Source organism: Pipra filicauda, unplaced genomic scaffold (assembly GCF_003945595.2).
Source record: "Pipra filicauda isolate LSUMZ 115617 unplaced genomic scaffold, ASM394559v2 scaffold508_size1329835_pilon, whole genome shotgun sequence".
Lineage (NCBI taxonomy): Eukaryota > Metazoa > Chordata > Aves > Passeriformes > Pipridae > Pipra > Pipra filicauda.
In genome coordinates this window covers 1,048,289-1,068,808 of record NW_024104652.1, presented here as the reverse complement: position 1 = coordinate 1,068,808, position 20,520 = coordinate 1,048,289, and the positions used below count along the sequence as shown (strand labels likewise).

Here is a 20,520-nt window from a genome sequence, read left to right as displayed (position 1 = left end):
ACTCCCCCGAGGAAAAAAAAAAAAAAAAATTTAAAAATAAATGACGGCACCTTTGCAAGCAAGAAGCAAATTTTAGATTTACAGATTTTTCAAAACATCTCTGAGGCATCATTTGGCTTCTCCCTCGCAGTCCTCCTGCAGCAGTCAGACATCCCCGGGTCCTGGCGTCTCGCCAGCCTGGCAGTTCCTCCATGGAGCAATTTTGCCATCTTATTTCCAGGAGTGATTTCCAGAAGAAGTTTTTCGGGAGCTGACAGAGAAGCATCACTTCCCCCCCCCCCCCCCCCCCCGCTGATGCCCACAGTCATGGGCCAGAATTCCTGCCGGAAAGTCCTCGGAGAAGAGCAATCCTTCAGCATTTGGGGGTTTGTCCTGACACTGTGCTGCTGCTTAAGTGCTGATTTAATAAGGAAAGTGTGTGCTCAGCAATTGTAATGAAAGTCTGTTAAAGGAAAAAGAATCATTAAATATTTAAACGGGTTACACAGTTAATGTTCTCATTAGTGTCTCTCACTAATGGGCCTCCCCACTGCCCGGAGCAAGAGCAGCCTTGGCCACCTCCCCAGGTTCTTCAGAGGGGTTTAAGGAGTTAGGATCTAGAGGGTTGTTTAACACCCACTCTGTGTGGGTGGCAGTGAATTACTTCCCCGGTGAACTGGGTACACAGGTCTGGAGATGTTGCTCATCGGCCAAACGAGCCCAGAGTGTCATTGTTGGGGAGCAGGGGCAAGAGGGGAGCAGGAGTTCACTGAGTCACACAGAGGTTTGGGTTGGAAGGGATCATTAAAAGCCATTTAGTCCCATGGCAGGGACATCTCCCACTATCCCAGGTTCCTCCAAGCCCCATCCAACCTGGCCTTGGACACTTCCAGGGATCCAGGGGCAGCCACAGCTTCTCTGGGCAACCTGTGCCAGGGCCTCCCCACCCTCACACCCAACAATTCCTTCCCAATATCCCATCTCACCCTGCCCTCTGGCGGTGGGAAGCCATTCCCCCTTGTCCTGTCCCTCCAGGCCTTGTCCCCAGTCCCTCTCCAGCTCTCCTGGAGCCCCTTTAGGCCCTGCAAGGGGCTCTCAGCTCTCCCTGGATCCTTCTCTTCTCCAGGTGAACCCCTCCAGCTCTCCCAGCCTGGTTCCAGAGAAGAGGGACTCCAGCACTTGGAGCATCCCCGTGGCCTCCTCTGTACTCACTCCATCAATTCCATGTCCTTCTTGTCCTGGGCATCTTTGCCTGCCTTCTACACAACAGGAAGATTTCTGACTCTGGCTGTTTTGCCATTGGGAAGCTCCCCTCTGAATTCCATAATCCATCTAACTACAGGAAACCCCACCACTACCCCAGGAAGATGCAATTCCCTGCCAGAAGTGAGGCAGCAGAACTGGCAGCAGGCTCTGAGTGGTGGGAAGGAACCTTTCCTGGACAAAGGGAAATGGATTCTGGAGAACTGGGCATCAAAAATGTTCAAAAACTTGAAGGTTTGGCTACAGGCTCACCAGTGGATGCCTCACGCTGGGGACAGTGAGATAAAATGGGCAAAGATGCCACCTGGGTTCAACACAGGTTGATCATCCACACTAATTTGGCATTTTTCCTTGCAAAGAGGAGACCCCAGAAACAAATGGGAAGGGGTTTCACCTTCCTGAGCTCCTTCAGCGCACCCGAAACGGTGCTTGGAGCAAATGATGTAACCAGTAGAGAAGCTCTGGAAATTGTGCTGGGGGGCAGTTCCTGCTGGAATTCTGGGAGCCCTGGGACCCTTTGAGACATGTCACCAGCATTCCTGGTGAGGGTCTTGGCATGGAAGATGAGAGTGACCTCAGCAGCTGTCCCAGTGCCAGGAGCTGTCCTCAGGATGGGGAAAAGCAGGATGTGCTGAAAACTGTGAATGACCTGAGGGAGGGGAATGGCAGCAGGGATGTGGATTTCAAGACCACTCACGCAGGGACTAATAAACAAGGATTTCTCCTGTCAGCCAAGAGCTCATCCACTCAAGATGATGAAGGAGAAGGAGGAGCAGGGTGTATTGGCTGGTGATGGGATGAGTTATGAGCTGCCAATGTCTTGGAGCCATAAAAAGACAACTTTAACCTCTGGCTGCATCCACTGAGGTGTTTCCAGCAGACACAGGGAGACAGGAGTGTTGCTGTACAGGGGGTTGTACAGGAGCACCAGAGGCTCCCTGTAGCTCACAAGGCACCACGTGTGGCACCTCCAGGCATGAGAGGAAACACGTTTCCAGAGCCTGAAGCCGTTTTCCCGCATGGTAGTGGAGGATCTGCTTCCATCAGACAGCTGAAGCCTCTCCAGTGGCATGGGGACACCTCTGGGAAGGCCCTGGGGATCCCCAGCCGTGTCCCAACCCCTCCTCTCAGGAGCACTGAGCCCTTGTCCACTCTCCAATTTATCACTTTGAGGTGTTACAGGAGTGGGATGAATACAGAGACTGCAGGGCTTGTTGTCTTGGCTCACTCCTCTCTTTTATTTATTAGCTCTAGCCCAGCTCAGGGCCTCATAAATCAACTCAGACTCACCATCCTGGCTCCCCAGTACCTGAACTACCCCCCCTGTCCATCTGCCCACTCCACCTTTCCTCTTGAAATCCCTCTCTGGACCTGAGTGCCCTGTGCTGGTGAGCAAGACAATTTGTCACCTTCCCAAGACCCTGCCAGCAACACACCTGTGGGAAGATCCCATCAGGCTTCCCGTGGATGAGAGATTGATCCATCACAGGGATGACGCTGGAAGATTAATTAGCGGCAGGCAGCCTTCAGCTCCGTGTCCCACTGCTCCTCCCTCCAGTCTGCAACACGAATCCTATTGATTTTCCCTTCCTGATGTCCTGCAATCCCTTTGCTGGTGGGGATCCCAGCAGGAGATCTTGGAGCAGCCTTGTGTTTGCACGTCCACCTGCACAAACAGAAAGCCATGGAGGTTTCAGAACCCACTGTTGCCCAAAGCAAGGAAAGTTCAGGTTATTTGTCATCAAGGCAACAATAACAACATGAAAATACTTGTTAAAATGGTAAAAACAGCCCCTGCCTCCCAAGCAGGATTCCTAAGAAAAAAAAACCCAAGTTTTTTACTATGAAGGTGGTGAGGCCCTGGCACAGGTTGCCCAGAGAAGCTGTGGCTGCCCCTGGATCCCTGGAAGTGTCCAAGGCCAGGTTGGACAGGGCTTGGAGCAACCTGGGCTAGTGGAAGGTGTCCCTGCCGGTGGCAGGGGGTTGGAATGAGATGGGCTTTAAGGTCCCTTCCAACCCAAACCATTCCATGATTCTATGATTCTGTGATATATGGAGGCTGGCAGGGCATGGAGAGGGATGGCCAGGAGCAGGTGATTGATGTCCTCATTATTACAGTTCACCAAGAGGATTCAAGTGCACTTCCAGAGCCCCCATGACTTAAATTTATCTCAGCCCCACAATGTCTTCCACATCCCCCCAGAGCAGAGGGTGGATGCAACAGAAACGAGGATTCAACATTCCCACTGCAGGAGATAGAGCAGGAAAATTCAGGAAGAATTTCTTCATGGAAAGGGTTGTCAATCATTGGCAGGGGCTGCCCAGGGAGGTGGTGGAGTCCCCATCCATGGAGGTGTCCAGGGAATGACTGGACGTGGCACTGAGTGCTCGGGTCTGGGTGACAAGGTGAGGATCAGTCAAAGGTTGGACTCGATGATTTTGGAGGTCTTTACCAACCTAAATGATTCCCTGATTCTGTGTAGAGGCGAAGCTCCTGGCAAGAGCCACACGAGAAAAGCAGGAGCCAGTTACTACAAGACAACTTCTCCATCCTTAAACTTGGAATCGCTGATCACAGCAACATCAGACAAATGAACTGAAGTTGGGACAAGTAATTATTGCAGGTTCAGAGCTCTCAGGGCAGTGACAAGTGTGACAGCTGTAAATAATACACAGCCAGAGCACGGGAATGCTCACTGGGAGAACAGGGAAGGCACAAGCTGCAGTGCCAAGAAGAAAATAGCTGAATGTTTATGACCAAGTGCTGCTTCCAAATGTGCTGGCTGTGTTCCTGTTCCTCTTTGCAGGGCTTTTTCCTTTTTCTGCTTGTTTCCATGATCATCAGGATCTCTCCAGCAATCCTAGACCTGCCAGGGTGAAAAATGGCCACGGGAAACGAGAGGCAAACAAGGAAGGATGGTTTTACTTCAGCAAAAGGGCAGCTCGAGGAATGAGAGCAGGGGAAAAAATGACCAGCTCTGAGCAGACACCAAAAGGAAGCTAATGAGGAATGCACAGCAGAGTCCAGGGGAAGCCACGGTGGATACAGAGCCTGAGGAAGGAGAAAGGGAAGAACAAAGCACGGAGCAGAAAAGAGACACACTCGGAAAGTCCTTTTCTCATTATCACTTGTCCTTTCTTATCAGGCCGAGGAATGGTGGTGCCTTCCTTGTGCAGCTCAGCTCGTGGGCCTCTCCATCTGAATACCAATGTGGGAGCTTGGAATTGCACCTGCTCCCTGGATCCCAGGAACTGCATGGACCCACGGAGCCCCTCAGTGTGTCCCCATCAAGCAGGGGACACACGGCCCCAGGGTGTCCCCCAGTACTTCTGCCAATTCCCCACCATGGAATCGGGCGCACCCAAAAGTGGTGGCTTGAGTGTTTCAGAAAATAACCTTGATTTCTGGGATAGGGGGATCCAAACCAGTTCCCTGCACTCTGGATATGCACATACAAGCAGCCAGAGGAGCCAGCACTGGTGACTGCCCCTCTTTGTCTGGACATTTCCAGTGCCGAGCAGGTCACTGCCTCTCTTGGATGCATCCAGTCCTCACCCTCTCAAGAGTCCTGGGGAGCTGCTGTGAAGCTGCCTCAGTTCCCCCAGCTCTGCCACCAGTCCCCCTGTGTCACCCCATGGCTTAGCACTGAGCATCAGGATCCTGAAGCCAGTATTCCTGCATCCTTAGGAACTGCCATGAGCGGTGGCAAAGGGCCATCCTTTCCTTTGGGCCGGGGCCCCCCACCCCACATATGGGATCAGGAGCTGAACTTCTGCCCCTCGCTGCCCCCACAGTGGCTTTGCAGAGACTCTGCAGCCCCTCTGAGCTCCAAATTCCAGCCCCAGGCTGGATTCTCTGCCCCCAGGCTCCCACACTTTCAGGTCACGGCTCCTCTCCCAAGAGAAGTCATAGAATCCTGGAATGGTTGGGGTTGAAAGGGACCTTAAAGAACACCTCATTCCAACCTCCTGTCATGGGCAGGGACACTTTCCACTAGACCAGGTTGCTCCAAGCCCCATCCAACCTGGCCTTGAACACTTCCAGGGATCCAGGGGCAGCCACAGCTTCTCTGGGAGACCTGTGCCAGGGCCTCCCCACCCTCACAGCCAACAATTCCTTCCCCACATCCCATCTAACCCTGCCCTCTGGCAGTGGGAAGCCATTCCCTGTGTCCTGTCCCTCCATCCCTTGTCCCCAGTCCCTCTCCAGCTCTCCTGGAGCCCCTTTAGGCACTGGAAGGGGCTCTCAGGTCTTCCTGGATCCTTCTCTTCTCCAGGTGAACCCCCCCCCAGCTTTCCCAGCCTGGTTCCAGAGCAGAGGGACTCCAGCCCTTGGAGCATCCCCGTGGCTTCCTCTGGACCTGCTCCAGCAGCTCCACATCCTTCTGCTGTCGGGGTCCCAGAGCTGGACATAGTCCAAAGCCACTGTTAGGGGAGGCACAGAGCCAACGGGCAGCCCCAAATGTGTGCACAGAGAGAGGGATATAAGAGATGATACAGAGACATTCCAAGCAATCTCATTTTTCCATTGGCTGAACAGGACCCGCGATTCCACGCTGCCCGTTGCCAGGATATTTTGAAGACCTTAGTCGACCTTCAGAGCGAGCAGGGTTGAGAAGCAGAGCCACGGGAGCCCCCCGGGGCCCCATTCCCGCTCTCCAGTGGCGGAGCGTGTCCCCACGGGGGCGTCCCAGGCTCAGGGACCGCGTCCCACTCCCCACGCGGGGCATCCCCGCATCCCAGCGCTGCGATTCATGGAAAGCCGTCGGATTCCCGAGCGCGATGCAATTTATCACACGCGCGCGCGGCCGCTCCGACAATCACCGCTACAGCCCCACGACCCAACCCCTCAGCAGACCCTCTGCCACCAGCGCTCCCAAAGTCACCTCTTGCGCTGTCAAGAGGGGGAACCGCGGGAGCGCCCCTGTATCCCAGGGGCGGGATGCTGCGGGCTCCGCGCGCTGCCCGCAGCGAGGGCGAGAAACGCGGGGCTGCAGGGCGGGGAACACGGGGCTTGGGGGGGCGCAAAGGCGCAGGGACGGCTCCCGGGGGCGGGAGCGGGGCGGGAGCGGAGCGGGGCCGATCGGCGCTGTCCCCGCGCTGTCCCCGCACCGGCCCCGCCGCCGCCGCAGCCCCGCGCGCGGCCCCCGCAGCGCGCGCCGCGGGCGGGCGGCTTGACGGGCGGGTGGCTCAGCCAATGGCGGCGCTCAGCGCGCCTCCGCGCCGGCGGGCGGGCCAATGGGCGAGGCGCGGGGCGGGGCGAGGCCGCGGCGCGCGGCGGCGGGCGGCGGGCGGGCGGCAGTCGGCGCCCGGGCGCGGTGCGGTGCGGGTCGCGCTCCTCGGGCTCCGCCGCGGCCGCCGGTGCCGCCGCGCCGCCCGCCGCCGCCGCGCCTCGCCGTTCCCCTATGGAAGAGATGGAAGAGGAGCTGAAATGCCCGGTGTGCGGCTCCTTCTACCGGGAGCCCATCATCCTGCCCTGCTCGCACAACCTGTGCCAGGCGTGCGCCCGCAACATCCTGGTGCAGACGCCGGACTCGGAGTCCCCGCAGAGCCGCCGCGCCTCGGGCTCGGCCGTCTCCGACTATGACTACCTGGACCTGGACAAGATGAGCCTGTACAGCGAGGCGGACAGCGGCTACGGCTCCTACGGGGGGTTCGCCAGCGCTCCCACCACGCCGTGCCAGAAGTCCCCGAACGGGGTGCGGGTGTTCCCGCCGGCCGCCCCGCCGCCCCCCGCCGCGCTGGCGCCGCCGCCGCCGCCGCGCAACGCGTGCCTGACCTGCCCGCAGTGCCACCGCAGCCTGGTGCTGGACGAGCGCGGGCTGCGGGGCTTCCCCCGCAACCGGCTGCTCGAGGGCGTCATCGACCGCTACCAGCAGGGCAGGGCGGCGGCCCTGCGGTGCCAGCTCTGCGAGAAGGCGCCCAAGGAGGCGGCCGTGATGTGCGAGCAGTGCGACGTGTTCTACTGCGACCCGTGCCGCCTGCGGTGCCACCCGCCGCGGGGGCCGCTGGCCAAGCACCGCCTGGTCCCCCCGGCCCAGGGCCGCGTCAGCCGCCGGCTCAGCCCCCGCAAGATCTCCACCTGCACCGACCACGAGCTGGAGAACCACAGCATGTACTGCGTGCAGTGCAAGAGCCCTGTCTGCTACCAGTGCCTGGAGGAGGGCAAGCACTCCAGCCACGAGGTCAAGGCGCTGGGAGCCATGTGGAAGCTCCACAAGGTGAGCCCTGGCCTCGGGGTGCCCTCCCCGCTGTGGAGGGGCACCTGCCCGGCACACCTTGACCCCGCACATCACATCTTCCCCAGCACCCCCGCCCGCCCTCTCCCACTGCGTTTTGGAGCCTCGCTGGAGAGGAGCGTTGCCCTCCCGGCACGGGGAGGTTGGCATCGTGCACGTGATGCTCCCGTGTATCCCCAAATCGTGCAGATGATGCTCCCCCGCGGGTCCCCAAGTCACGCCTGGCAGGGCCCGGAGGTGGATCGGGGACATCTGCGCTGCAGAGCCGGGAAAGCAACAGGGAGCGGTGGCTTCGGGAGGAGGGAGGTGTGAAATCTCTCGCGGGGGAGGATGTGGGGGGGCGGGAGCTGGGGGTGCTGGCGGGTGCTGCTGGGGAAGGGGTGCCACCTCCTCCGGCAAGGGGAGGCACAGGGAGGAGGAGGGATGGAGGGATGGCAGCGCGGTAGCGGAGCCTCTCGCGGAATACTGATCAGCTCTCGGGAGCCTACTCGCTCCCGCACACGTCCACGCTGGACGAGAGGATCCCAGCGCTTCAGGCAGGGATGTGCCATCATCAGCTCCAGCTCAGCTCCGTCCACCCCGCTGCTTCCCTCCCTCCCTCCTCCAGTGACCGTAGGAACTGGGGCAGAAGTGACTGGGACGCGGGCGGACAGGGCACAAGGGGATGGGCGTCACTCCTTGGATGAACATTGGGATAATTGGCCCCCACTCCGGCAAATCTGAGCAGGCAGGAGCAGGTGGGGCGACCTGCGACAAGTGGGGAGTGAGGGGGGGTGTGACCTGCCTGGTGGAAGGGACTCGGCTGGATTGCTTTCCAGGAATGTCTCAGTCATGCTTTGGAAGCGCGTGGTCCGTGGAGGATGCGGGTCGCTGGGATGCAGCTCTGCACCCCGAATTGGGTCAGTGGGTGCATGCAGGGACAAACTGTCGCTTGTCATGGTGCCCCAAAAAGGGTAACACATTGTGTTGTTGTGGGAGGAAGGGTTCGGTGGTGCCTGAAGCTGCTGGAAGGGGCTTTTCCTGACCCCGTTTTGCTGGGAGCAGGAACTCCTCCTCCCTGGCTTCCCAGCGCTCCAACAGAGGTGAGGCTCATGTGCCAAAGCAGTTTTGGTGCCCTTGCCCTTGTCCTCGTGCACAGGGTGCAGTCAGTGATCCCAAAGCCAGCAGGAGCACCATGGCACAGGTGACTGCTGACCTGATCACAGGAGCCTGGGGGCTCTGAGGGAGGGTGGCACAGGATGGAGCCAGGCTCTTATCTGTGCCTGAAATAGGTGCCAAGAAATAGGACAAGAGGCAACAGACAGAGACAAAAACACAGGGAATTCCATCTGAACGTAAGGAAGAACTTCTTTCCTGTTCAGGCCAGGCTGGACAGGGCTTGGAGCAACCTGGTCTAGTGGGAGGTGTCCCTGCCCATGGCAGGGGGTTGGAATGAGCTTTAAGGTCCCTTCCAACCCAAACCATTCTGGAATTCTGTGATTCTAATGTGGCTTCCCAGAGAGGCTGTGGAGTCTCCCTCACCAGAGGTATTCCAAAGCTGCCTGGGCACAGTCCTGAGTGACAGGGGAACCCTATTTGAACAGGGAGGTTGGATCAGATGACCCACTGCAATCCCTCCCAGCCTTACCCATTCCATGATTCTGTGCTAGCATGGCATGAGCTGTTGGATGCTGTGAGCATCTTATTCCTCTTGCCTGTTACGAAACCCAGCGAGTGCTCGCCGTGCAAGAGCAGCCTGTTCTCCGGAGTCTGGTCCTGCTGGCTCAGCTCTTGGTGCAGGATGAACCCCTTTGGTCTGGGCTCACAGAGCAGGAGCAGAGCCAGGTCCAGCTGTCGGTGTTGTGCTGCAAAAAAAGAGAAATCTAACAGGCATCAGGCCTTTCCATAAGGTTTTGGCTTCCCCTGCTTTGCTTGAGGTGCAGCAAGGCACGCACTGATACACACATGAGCATCTGCACAACTTCATGTGCAAGTACTCAAATATTCCAGTCCTTTTGTTCTTGATTAGGATGGTTTATCCTTCCCTGAATGCTCTACCTTTCCTTCAAAATACCTTTTCCCAGGGGAGAACTGTGGCCACGCAGTATTTCCTTGATGTGGGTAACAGACGTGGAGCTGTAACTGTGATTTCAGATAATGATTTTCGTGCAATTGCTTTCAGATTTTTGGAAATTGAAAAGTGAAGTCTCACCTGCCTCGAGTGAGCTGTGTTTCTGCAGGGGTCCGTGGCTCTTCCCTGGTGTTTGCTTGTTGGGGGAGGGAAAAGAGTCTCTTGTGTCAAATATGGTGTTATGGTATAATTGAAGGAGTGATTTCAGGGCCAGAGCTCAGATTGCTCCCTGAGGTGCCATCTAACAAAATCAAGGGAAGAGGCTATTGGCCTTGATTTTTGTTATCCAGACTATAAAATCAATGCTGTGGAGCTTCAAGCTTTATCCTGGTTGGGACTGGGCGTTAAGGAACCAAAACACCTGCAGATGTGAGAAGTGAAACCCATGGAAAAGTATCTGGGTGTTATTTTTTTGAGGGGACAGGCCTTTGGCACGAGCCAGACTTGCTGAAAGGGTGTCTGCCCCTTTTTGCCTGATCTTTTCTCCCTGATGAGCAGTGTAATGATTACCTAAGAAAGGACAGGCTTAAAAAATCATGGAATGGTTTGGGTTGAAAGGACCTTAAAGCCCATCTCATTCCACCCCCTGCCATGGGCAGGGACACCTTCCACTAGCCCACGTTGCTGCTCCAAGCCCTGTCCAACCTGGCCTTGGACACTTCCAGGGATCCAGGGGCAGCCACAGCTTCTCTGGGCAACCTGTGCCAGGGCCTCCCCATCCTCCCAGCCAAGAATTTCTTCCTAATCTCCAATCCAAATCGACCTTCTTTTAGTTTACACCCCGCTCCTGAATTCTCTTCTGCCGTTCCAACACCTCTCCGTGTGAAATCCCTCTTCGGGATCCGTCTGTGCTGCTCATTTCTGACCCAAAGAGGTTGTGATTCTCGCTGCAGCCTGTGATGACCCCGGAGTGCCTCCATGAGCTGTTGTTCTTGAAAGCAGCAGCGTTCACGCCCCAGTAGGTGATTGTCAAGCCCGGGGGCGATCAGCGTTAAGTGCAGCCGTGCTCTCGGCTTTGGAGCGGGAGAGCAAAGGGCTTTTCACGGGCCTCTTGGGGAACTGCCCCAATTTTCACCCGTGTGGCTCTCACAGATGATCCTTTCAAAATAATCTGTGCTGAGGCACAGTCGGTTGTAATTCAGGGAGATGAGGTTTCTAAGCTGGACACAGATTGTGAGAAATCCTCTCTCTTCCCGTCTCCCTTTCAGGACAGTTGTCGGGAGAGGGGTAAATATTCAGAGGGATGGGGAGGAAAATGGGGTTTTAATCTGAATTGTCCCAGTTTTGTGCAGATATTGCAGCTGTCTGGATTTTATCCTGGCAAGCTGGAGTGCTGCTTGGCATATCAGGAGCAGAAGCACAAGATGGAGCTGAATCATTTATTCTTTGCACATCCGAGTCCCTCTTGCTTTTGCTGGGAAGTGTGTGGTGAGTGCAGGCTCAGCAGCTTGATGATGTGTTTTTACAGATGGATGGATGCATAGATGGATGGAAGGATACACGGATGGATGGGTGTGTATGTGCAAATACACACGGACTGGAAGGGATCTCCAGGGTCTCCCTGTCTCTGACAGCCCCGAAATCCCATCCATCCAGAGCAAGCTCTGTCTCAAAAAATATTTTACCCTTGTTGGTTCATGTTGAAAAGGATTGCCAGAAGTTTGTGGATTCTGGTAGCGGGTTTTAAGCAGGTTTGAAAGATTTTGGGGTTAGACAGTGGTGTAGAGCAGTTATTCCTGCCCCTCTCTCATAGGGTATCCAATTGTTGCCCATGACTCGTGTATCTGGCTGTGCTCTGCAGAGCCCCTGGCACTTCTCACGCCATGGCTGGACACCCTCCCTGGGCTGGGTCATGCCTGCCAGAGGCTCCTTTTGTCTTTGGGATCAGTATCCCAACTGCAGCAAAGGTGAACCTGGATCTACTCTGTGGGGAAAAAAAAGCTGAAGAAGTCGGTGGTTCCATGGTGAAGAGTTTCTGCTCACTTTTGGGGCAGTGGAGCAAAAAGCTTCCCTCTCCTTTGGGTGGGGATCGTGGGGTGTTGCCTCTTCTCTCCACTACCATCCCAGTCACATTCCTTTTGCCTTGTGCATCCAAAGAAGGGCAAGGAAGGGGGTGAAGGGTCTAGAGCACAAGTCCTGTAAAGGAGTGTGGTGGAGCCCCCATCCCTGGAGGGATTTCAGAGCCATGTGGATGTGGCACTTGGGGGCATGGGTCAGTGGTGGCCCTGGCAGCGCTGGGGAGCAGTTGGACTTAGAGATCTTTTCCAGTCTAAACTATTCCAAGGCTCTGGGGTGGGATCACACTCTGCTCTGCCTTGAGGAGCAGGTCAGGCCTGTCCAGTTCCTCTTGTGGCAAAGCAGAAACAGGTCTTGACTTTGGTGGAAGGTAAATAGTGCTCTCCATTATAATTTTCCATGGGGTTTGACTGCCTGGGAAGGGATTGCCCAGTCCAAAGACACAAACTGTCCTCAGACTGCAAACCCCTGCAGCATCTCTGCAGGTTGCAGGAGAGAGCCCAGCCCTGGGAATTTGCATTCCATGCTGTGTGGAATCAGTAATGATGGTCAGTAATCAGAGGCTAATTAGGGCTCACCTAGACCTCAGCTCCCCTCCAGGCTGTCACTAGCACAGATGGGATGAGGGATGCAGGGCAAGCCCTATTAAATACCAAAAATCCTGTGCACAACAGGACTTTATTCCAGCAGTTTTGTGCATCTAGGGAGAACCAGGGGTGGAAAACCCTGCCAGTGCCTCTCAGTTTGTGCCCAGGGAACAGTGGGCACAGGAGCCAAGTCAGGGGTGAGCAGACAGAGTTTTTCATTAGCTCACTTGGCCAGGCCCCTGTGTTTGCTGCCAGAGGAACTTTTGTGGGGAGTTGCTTTCCTGAGGCACTGGGAATGTGCTGCTGTCGGGTCCGTGGGAATTCCTGTAGCCCCCAGAGCTTGGGGAGGTATCCAGGGAGTTGCTGTAGGGCCAAGATCTGTTTGCCTTTGCAAAGTAAAATATTTGCTGCTGAAACAGAAGCGAGGAGAATCCTTAATGTTTCCCTGTGTCAGGCAATGCTCTTTCCCAAGCCTTGGTGTGAGGGCCTTCCCAAATCCCACTGCCTTGGCTCCATCACCTGCCATCTGCAGCAGCAGGTTCAATGCTCTCTTCCAGCAATGCCCAACAGTTTTCCCAGTTGTTCCAGAGAGAGGGGTAAACAGGCTGAGATGCTTTAAAGTTGGGAAAAGCAAGGAAATGTCAGGGTCTGGAGCTCCAGGAACAGCTGAGGGAGCTGGGGGGGCTCAGCCTGGAGAAAAGGAGGCTCAGGGGGGACCTTCTGGCTCTGCAACCCCCTGACAGGAGGGGGGGCAAGGTGAGGTTGATCTCCCAGGTAACACAGACAGGACAAGAGGAAACGGGCTCAAGCTGTGCCAGGGGAGGTTAAGATTGGATATCAGGAAAAATGTCTTTACCCAAAGGGCTGTCCAGCCCTGGCACAGCTTCCCAGGGCAGTGTTGGAGTCCCCCTCCCTGGAGGGATTTCAAAGCGCTGTGGATGTGGCACTTGGGGACACGGGTCAGTGGTGGCCTTGGCAGTTGGACTCAGTGATTTAAAGGCCTTTTCCAGCCTGAATGATTCTGTGATTCACACCAGCTTGTGTTTGCCCAGGATCTGGAGGTGAGGCTGCCACCTTGCATTAATTTATTTAGAAAACAGCTTTCTGCCAGGTGGCTCTTGCCTCTGCACTTACTACGGTTAATGGAGGAAGGAGCAAACACAGATATCCTCTTAATCAAAGGTAATGTGGTACAGCAAGTTCTACGAGGTGTTCTTGGAGCCTGTGGAGCAGCTGATGCCAGGAGATGTCCTCTTAGTTATTTGCAGATGGAAATGGGCCCAGAGCCATCTCGGAGCGAGTGTAAATCACTGCAGCTTCATCCATTCCAGGGGGAAGCTTAGAGGACACATGAGGAAGGAATTCTTGGCTGGGAGGGTGGGCAGGCCCTGGCACAGGTTGCCCAGAGAAGCTGTGGCTGCCCCTGGATCCCTGGAAGTGTCCAAGGCCAGGCTGGACGGGGCTTGGAGCAACCTGGGATAGTAGAAGGTGTCCCTGCCCATGGCAAGGGGTTGGAAAAATCTGGCCTCTAAGGTCCCTTCCAACCCAAACATTCTGTGATCCTGAATTCCAAAAATACACCAACCGGACAGGATGATGCTGGTTTGCATCATTTGTCTCAGGCCCTCCAAAGGCTTCAAAGCATCTCAACATGGAGACTGATATTTGCTTGGGTCCATCTTCATCCAGAAGGTTCCTGCACTCTGTAAATATCAAACCTTTTCCAGTCACTCCACATCTTTTTTCTTTTATTGGCCACTTTATGAATGCAGGATCCCACTGGCTCCACGTTTCTCGCTGCATTTGCTGTGGTGCAAGTCAGGAGCACCACAGCTGGAATGAGTTAAAAAATCAGCCCAGGGACTAATTCTTGTGTCTCTTTTGTGGAATTTTCAGCAGGTGTGTCAGCCAGAGTTTCCCCTCTCACCACATCCCTAGCCTGAAAAAACAGTAGAATTAACAAGCAGGGCAAAAACTGCACCTGGTGTTAAGTAAATGACTTGAGGGTGAGAAAAAGGCTTTGCTGTTCATTTACCAGGTTTCACAGGATGCAGTCAGAGAGCTGACAGTGGTGCAGGATGGATCTTTGTTGGGAACACGATCTCAGGAGGCTTTGGGGCTGCTCTGCATTGCTTATTCCTGCTCTTCTAAGTAATCCAGCCCCCAAAAGCTTAGGTTTTCAGAGGGAAAAATCTGCCTGGTGTCACTTATTGAGTCATAGAATCACAGACTGGTTTGGGTTGGAAGGGACATTAAAGCCCATCCAGTTCCACCCCCTGCCATGGGCAGGGACACCTTCCACTAGCCCAGGTTGCTCCAAGCCCTGTCCAACCTGGCCTTGGACACTTCCAGGGATCCAGGGGCAGCCACAGCTTCTCTGGGCAACCTGTGCCAGGGCCTCACCCTCAAGCCAGGAATTCCTTCCCAATATCTAATTTAAATCTCACCTCTTTTCTCCACCTACCACAGCCTGTTCACATATAACCCCAAATCCTGTTTAGGAGTCTTGTGGTGTACTTTCCAGGTATTTTAGACATATGTCTTTTGTTCTCTTTCCTGAAGTTTCAAGGAACTTTCATCAGCCCTTGATGAGCCTGTGTGATTCACACACATACTCATTTAATTCAGAGTGTTTTTGAATTGCATTGCTCTTCCCAGCTGTTATGAAAGGATAATTAAAGAAGAACTCCCCAACTCTCAGAACTGCTCTTTTGTCAGCCTTGTTCCCTGCTTTGTTCTCGGGATGAAGCATTTTTCCACAGGGCCATGGGATGCGTTTTACCTGTTAAATTGGCTTATAAATAAGCCAGTTCATTCCCTGTCCATTCAGATAGTCCTACTGGGATGAATTGGATAAATATCTATTTAGAGCAAGCACATAAGCCAGAGAGAGCTGGTGGTATAAATCTCTGGTGACCTTAGCTCAGGTAATGTCCTAGAAGGAGAGGCAGAGGCTGGTGTGGAATTCCTCTGAGGGGTAAAGCTCTCAGGGTGAGTTTTTCAAATCCCCATGGACCATCCAAGTTGTAAGTGGACAGAGCAGGATGGTTGGGTAAACCAGTGCTCTGGGACCGCCACTGAGGGGTGTCTTGAGTGGATGAGGGTCCTACCAGGTGGGCATGAAAAGGAAAGCTGTTAAACTCTTTAACAAGGGGACATATAAATAGAAATATATAGAAACTCTCCCCCATACCAGTGGCACCTCCCTGATTAATGCAGGAAGGAGACCAGAGCTGAGAACAGCAGGTCAAAGAATTCAGCTTTCCTGTCAAAGGCAAATTTTGTTTGTGATCTGAACTGACTCCTGTTTTGCCTCCAGAACTGGATGCAGCTTTGGGAACAGCCTGTCCCGGAGCTGGCTGGAAAAGCTCAGCAGAGGTTTGACTTTTCCTGATAAGGGCAGAATTTCTAGGTGGAAAAGAACATGATCAAATTAATTTTGAAATTTTCTTGAGCCAGCACGTGGCTGTAGCAGCAGGTGAGAGCAGAGAGGTCCCTGACTGCCAGGGGTGATGCCAACCTAAAACACAGCGGGCACAGCATGGATTAGGTTTTGGCTCACGATTTTGCATTTAATTAGCCATTAAATTCCCTGGGTTACAGAAATACAGGGATGATAATAGGGCCACACTCTGTTTGTAGCAGCAGAAATTGCTCTGGGAGGGATCTAGGGGTTGAGAGATTTCCCATCAGTGTTAATTACCCTTTCCCCTTTACTAACCTTATATGAGTTGATGGATTTTGAAAAAAAAAAAAAAAAAAAAAAAAGGATGGGAATTGGATGTTAATAAGGCATGCATGGATATTGCCTGGAGTGCTGTGGGCTGGAGCCACAGTTGCCTTTCCCAAGAAGAGGAGGTCGGATCCACAGCTGGGGTGAGGGAACACGGCTCCATGGAAGCAGATGCAGCAGCACCGAGCCACTGGAGTGGAAGATCATGTTTGCAGCTCCAAATAAATGCCTCATGTGGAGATCCCAGCCTGGGTGCCCACACTGGGGCTGCTGCTTCCAGCTTGGAGAAGGCGTGTAAAGCCTGAATACCTGGGAAATGTCAGTTAAACTGTTTGCACAAACCCTGAGGCCGTGGAGCATCTTTCAACCAGGAATCCCCTTTTTTTTTTTTTTCCTTTTTGGGCATTGGACCCTTGCATTTAATTCCATCTTTTTCCCCTTGCTCCTGGCTGGCCCTTGTGGATTTGCACGGTCAGTTCACTTCTCTTGTCACGGTGCCCTGCAGCAGGATTGTTCTCTGTCTGTGAATTAATGATGTTTTATGGCTTTACTTTATGCTCCAGGGTGCATAATGCACCCATAGCATCACTCCTCTGCTTTCCACCTGCAGCTCTTGGGGTTTTCTCTGGTGAAATCCCTGTTTTCCCAGACAGCCAGTGCCCCTTGATTCAAGATGTGTTAATTCCCTAATTCTGTTAACTTCACCGTTTTTCTTCTCCCTGCTTTTTACCTCTTGACCTTTGCAGGCTGTAGGCAATGGAAGGAGCTGCTGCTCCTGCCCCATCCCTGGAAGTGTTCCAGGCCAGGTTGGACAGGGATTGGAGCAACCAGGGCTAGTGGAAGGTGTCGCTGCCCATGGCAGGGGGTGGAACAAAATTGTTTTGAAGGTCCCTTCCCACCCACACCATTCTGGGATTCTGGGATTCCTGGCTCAGCACTTGGTGCACTGACTGGCCAGGGTCTCTGATCCTTTGTTAGCTGGAGGCTTTGCTGTGCCAGAGGGATTTCTGCTTGGGAAGGATCTTTCTATCTGTAGAGGTCTGAGTTTGACTCCAGTGTGTCATCCCTGCCCAGAAAGGTTTCTCTGATTCTGTGCTGTGGTCTCTGCTGGAGGATGTAAAGCTGGGAAAAGGGGGAGGGGGGTTGTGTCAAGCTTTGAAATGGATTATTTCTAACAAGGCACATTATTGATTTCAAGATGAAGACATATTGCTTTGGGGTCAGAGCCTCTGTTCCTTTCCTCCCCTTTCTGGCAGGGCTGAGCTGTGTTACCCAAAACACCCAGCCTGGAGCAGGGGAGGAGTGGGAAGATGCTGGCAGGTGCAGTGTTGGCTGTTCTTACTTCAGTGAGGGAGGGAACTGTGGCAACACTTCCCTGAGGATGCTGGAAAAGGAAGGGGTGGGCTGGAGATCAGTTCTCCCTGCCAAGGCTTTGCCTCGTTCTCCTGAGCAAATAATTGCACAGCCTCCCTGTCCGTCCTCTCCCTGCCTCCCACTGCCCTGGCTGGTTCAAAGCTGCCTCCTGGGAATGTGTGTTTAGCACAGCTCCCTTTCCTCCAGCCCAGCAGCCCCATGGTGGTGTGATGTGAATTCCTAACGGAGCACGTGGAGATGTTCTGGGAACTTCCAGCAACGCGGAGGGCGCCGGAGCTGTCAGGGCTGGGTGAAATCCCATCAGGGACATAATGAGAGCATCAGCCTCCCTGGGAAAGCACTTCCATACTTGCCCGGGCTTAAATTGAAGTCACAGAGATTTCAGGGCGTGACTTAAATGTTTTCAGGGGTTGGGGTGTCTGAGATGGTAAATTGGTGAGAGCCCTTGATGTGCAAGCAGGGGCGGATTAACGGCGTTGTCCCTTGGCTCCGTGACAGATGCCACTGTTTCCTGGGAACACAGAGCTCTTTCTTTGGCAGGGTACAAGACAGAAGTGTAAAACAAGCTTTGACTTTCATGGCAAACCCGCTGAAGTCTCAGCCCTGCTGTCTGTGGGAGCAGTCAAAGTGCCTCTGATTGTCCCGACACACATTTCCTCGGTGCTCCTTTGTAGTTCAGCCGACTCCCTCTTTCTTGTGCCATTTTTAATCCCCAGCCAGCTCTTTGTGAGGCTCTTTCCTAGGAGGAGCAGCAGCGGTGGGTTCGTGTCACGCTGTCACATAAAACCCACACAGCTCCCGTATCCATCCTGCTCCAACACTTCTCCCATCCTGACATTCAGTTCCCAGGGAACGAGGGCCCGAAAGGGCATTTGCTGAGCCCACGGCCTGGTGAATCACAGCGAGTGCGTAGACAGAGTTTCTCACCTATGAGATTATTTCTCACCTCCCCCGGAGCACAGCACTTAAAAATTTGTGGATATAGGATTTTTCTTTTTTTTTTTTCTTTTTTTTTTTTTTTTTTTTTTGGCCAACAACAAAGAGTTGTGATATTGTACCATTTCGGATTTCGCCCTCTGGCAGGAGGAGGGGGGTGGGCACTGCTCCTTCCCCCTGCTCTGCTAACGAGAGATGACAACCCAGAGCGAGGGGCAAGGGGGTTGTTTGATGGTATTGGCTGTGGGAATGGTGCTGTTCTTCTGGAGCTGGGACCAGATGACTGAGCAGCCGATCCATCTGTGACTTGGGCTCTCTATTGATTTCCTGCCGCGGTGCCGGGCTGTCAGATGGGCAAGGACACGCTCCAGGCAGCTCCAAGGAGGATGTTTCCTCCATTTCTGGCTGGCAGGTGACTTGCCCACATCTCTGCCAAGTTGCCAGCTGACCAGCTGCCTGTTGCAGCAGGATTCTGGCTCGTGTTGCCATGGCCTGCTGTTTGCTTGTGCCAGATGTGCCTGGTTGGCCTGAGATGGGATTCCTGGATGAGCAATAGGAAGGTGCCTGAGGAAGGCCAGCACACTGATCTGTTCCAGCCTGGAGAAAAGGGGGATGAGGGGCGACCTTCTTGCTCTCTACAACTCTCTGAGAGGAGGTTGTAGGAATTTGGGTGTCAGGATTTTCTCCCAAGGGACAGGATGAGAGGAAACAGCCACAAGCTGTGCCAGGGGAGGTTCAGGTTGGAAAATTCAGGACGAATTTCTTCATGGAAAGGGTGATGAGGCATTGGAAGGGGCTGTGCAGGGCAGTGGTGGAGTCCCCACCCCTGGAGGTGTCCAAGGAAAGACTGAACATGGCACTCAGTGCTCTGGGCTGGGGGACAAGGTGGGCATCGGGCACAGGTTGGACTCGATGGTCTTGCAAGTCTTTTCCAACCTCTGATTCTGTGATTCTCTGGGATGTCTCATTGTTGTGTGAAGCTTGGAGGAATGTGCCTGTTGCAGGGTGGAAAGGTAGAGGAGGAGAGGGGAAAGGAGGGAGGATCCCACTTCACGCTCTCAACATTCTCCTCCCCCATCTTGCAGTGCCTCAGCATCTGGGGAGGGTTCAGAGGCAAAGGTATTTTACTCAGTTTGTTCCAGGCTGGGTTGGATGGGGCTTGGAGCAACCTGGTCTAGTGGAAGGTGGCCTCAATCAAACACGAGCTGTGTTTGAGGGGATACCTCCTGCAGTTATGTGATGCTTCTCCAGCCGGGGGGGAAACGTGAGATGCTCGTACGGTGCTGTGTCAGCTCCTGGGGTCAGATGCAGCTTGGCAGAGGCAGTGACAGTGACATTACACAAGGTCACTGGTGGCAATTAGCACAGATCATCCTTTGGCAGGACCTTGTGCCCTCAGCGTTTGGCATCTCAGTTCATCTCGTGGTGCAGCGAAAGGAGCGTCGGAGGGGTAATTTATGTCACGACTGCACAGGCTGTGTGTGGGGAGGGATAAAAGCCCTTCCTGCCATATGCCACGGCTTTGGCTTCAGCAAAGCTGTGAATTGTTTGCAGTTGTCGTGAATCGTGTCCAGGTCCAAGAGGTTTGGGCCTTACAAAGCAGGCAGTGGCCTCCTGGAGGGAGGGAGGGAGAGACCCTTTAGCAGGGCCCGTTGTAATTAGGATGAGGGGCGATGGTTTTAAATGAAAAGAGGGTTGATTCAATAGATACAGGGAAGAAATTCTTCCCTGTGAGGGTGGTGAGGCACTGGAACAAAGAAGCTGTGGCTACCCCATCCCTGGAAGTGTTCAAGGCCAGGGTGGACAGGGCTTGGAGCAACCTGAGATAGTGGAAGGTGTCCCTGCCCATGGCAGAGGGGTGGAACAAGATGAGTTTTCAGTTCCCTTCCAATCCAAACCTTCTCTGATTGTGTGATGTATTCAGAGTTGTCACCAGGTAAGGTCATGGATCAGTTCCCTTCCAGTGGATCTGGTTTTCACCACCCTGTGTGTTACAAACAGTAAAATAAGTGTAATTTAAATCAAAAGCCTACCAGTGGGGTTTGTGTTTATTCAGCCATTCCAGAAGCGCTTACATCCCAGCAGGGTTCCTGAACCCAAGAAAACACCCACTTTACTTGTACATGACCCGAAACACAGTTGATTTAAATTAAATATCATGAAGTTTGCAGGACCAGCATCATCACCTGGCAAGAGCCTGTGCTGCAGTGTGGAGTTCAGGGGGGCTGGGCTGATTTAAACTGCTTTACACTCTGCTGTAATATATGACCTGTTCCTAACTGT

General features: G+C 54.0%; 1 protein-coding gene and 1 long non-coding RNA gene across 7 annotated transcripts in view; one reads left to right on the top strand and one right to left on the bottom strand.

The window, feature by feature from the left end:
- Nucleotides 1-362: 362 nt before the first annotated feature.
- On the bottom strand, nt 363-6,247 carry LOC120324378. The gene is made up of 3 exons (XR_005565647.1): nt 6,129-6,247; nt 2,679-2,908; nt 363-442 (listed from the first exon to the last, which is right to left on the bottom strand). It is a non-coding gene; the product is annotated as an uncharacterized LOC120324378 (long non-coding RNA).
- Nucleotides 6,248-6,562: 315 nt separating this feature from the next.
- Nucleotides 6,563-20,520, top strand: part of TRIM9 (tripartite motif containing 9) — a 64,086-nt gene continuing 50,128 nt past the window's right edge. For all 6 annotated transcript variants that reach the window (XM_027744444.2, XM_027744439.2, XM_027744443.2 and 3 more), the window contains exon 1: nt 6,563-7,463. In XM_027744444.2, the coding sequence (XP_027600245.1) occupies nt 6,648-7,463 (816 nt within the window). In that variant the 5' untranslated portion in view covers nt 6,563-6,647. The remainder of the gene's footprint in view (nt 7,464-20,520) is intronic.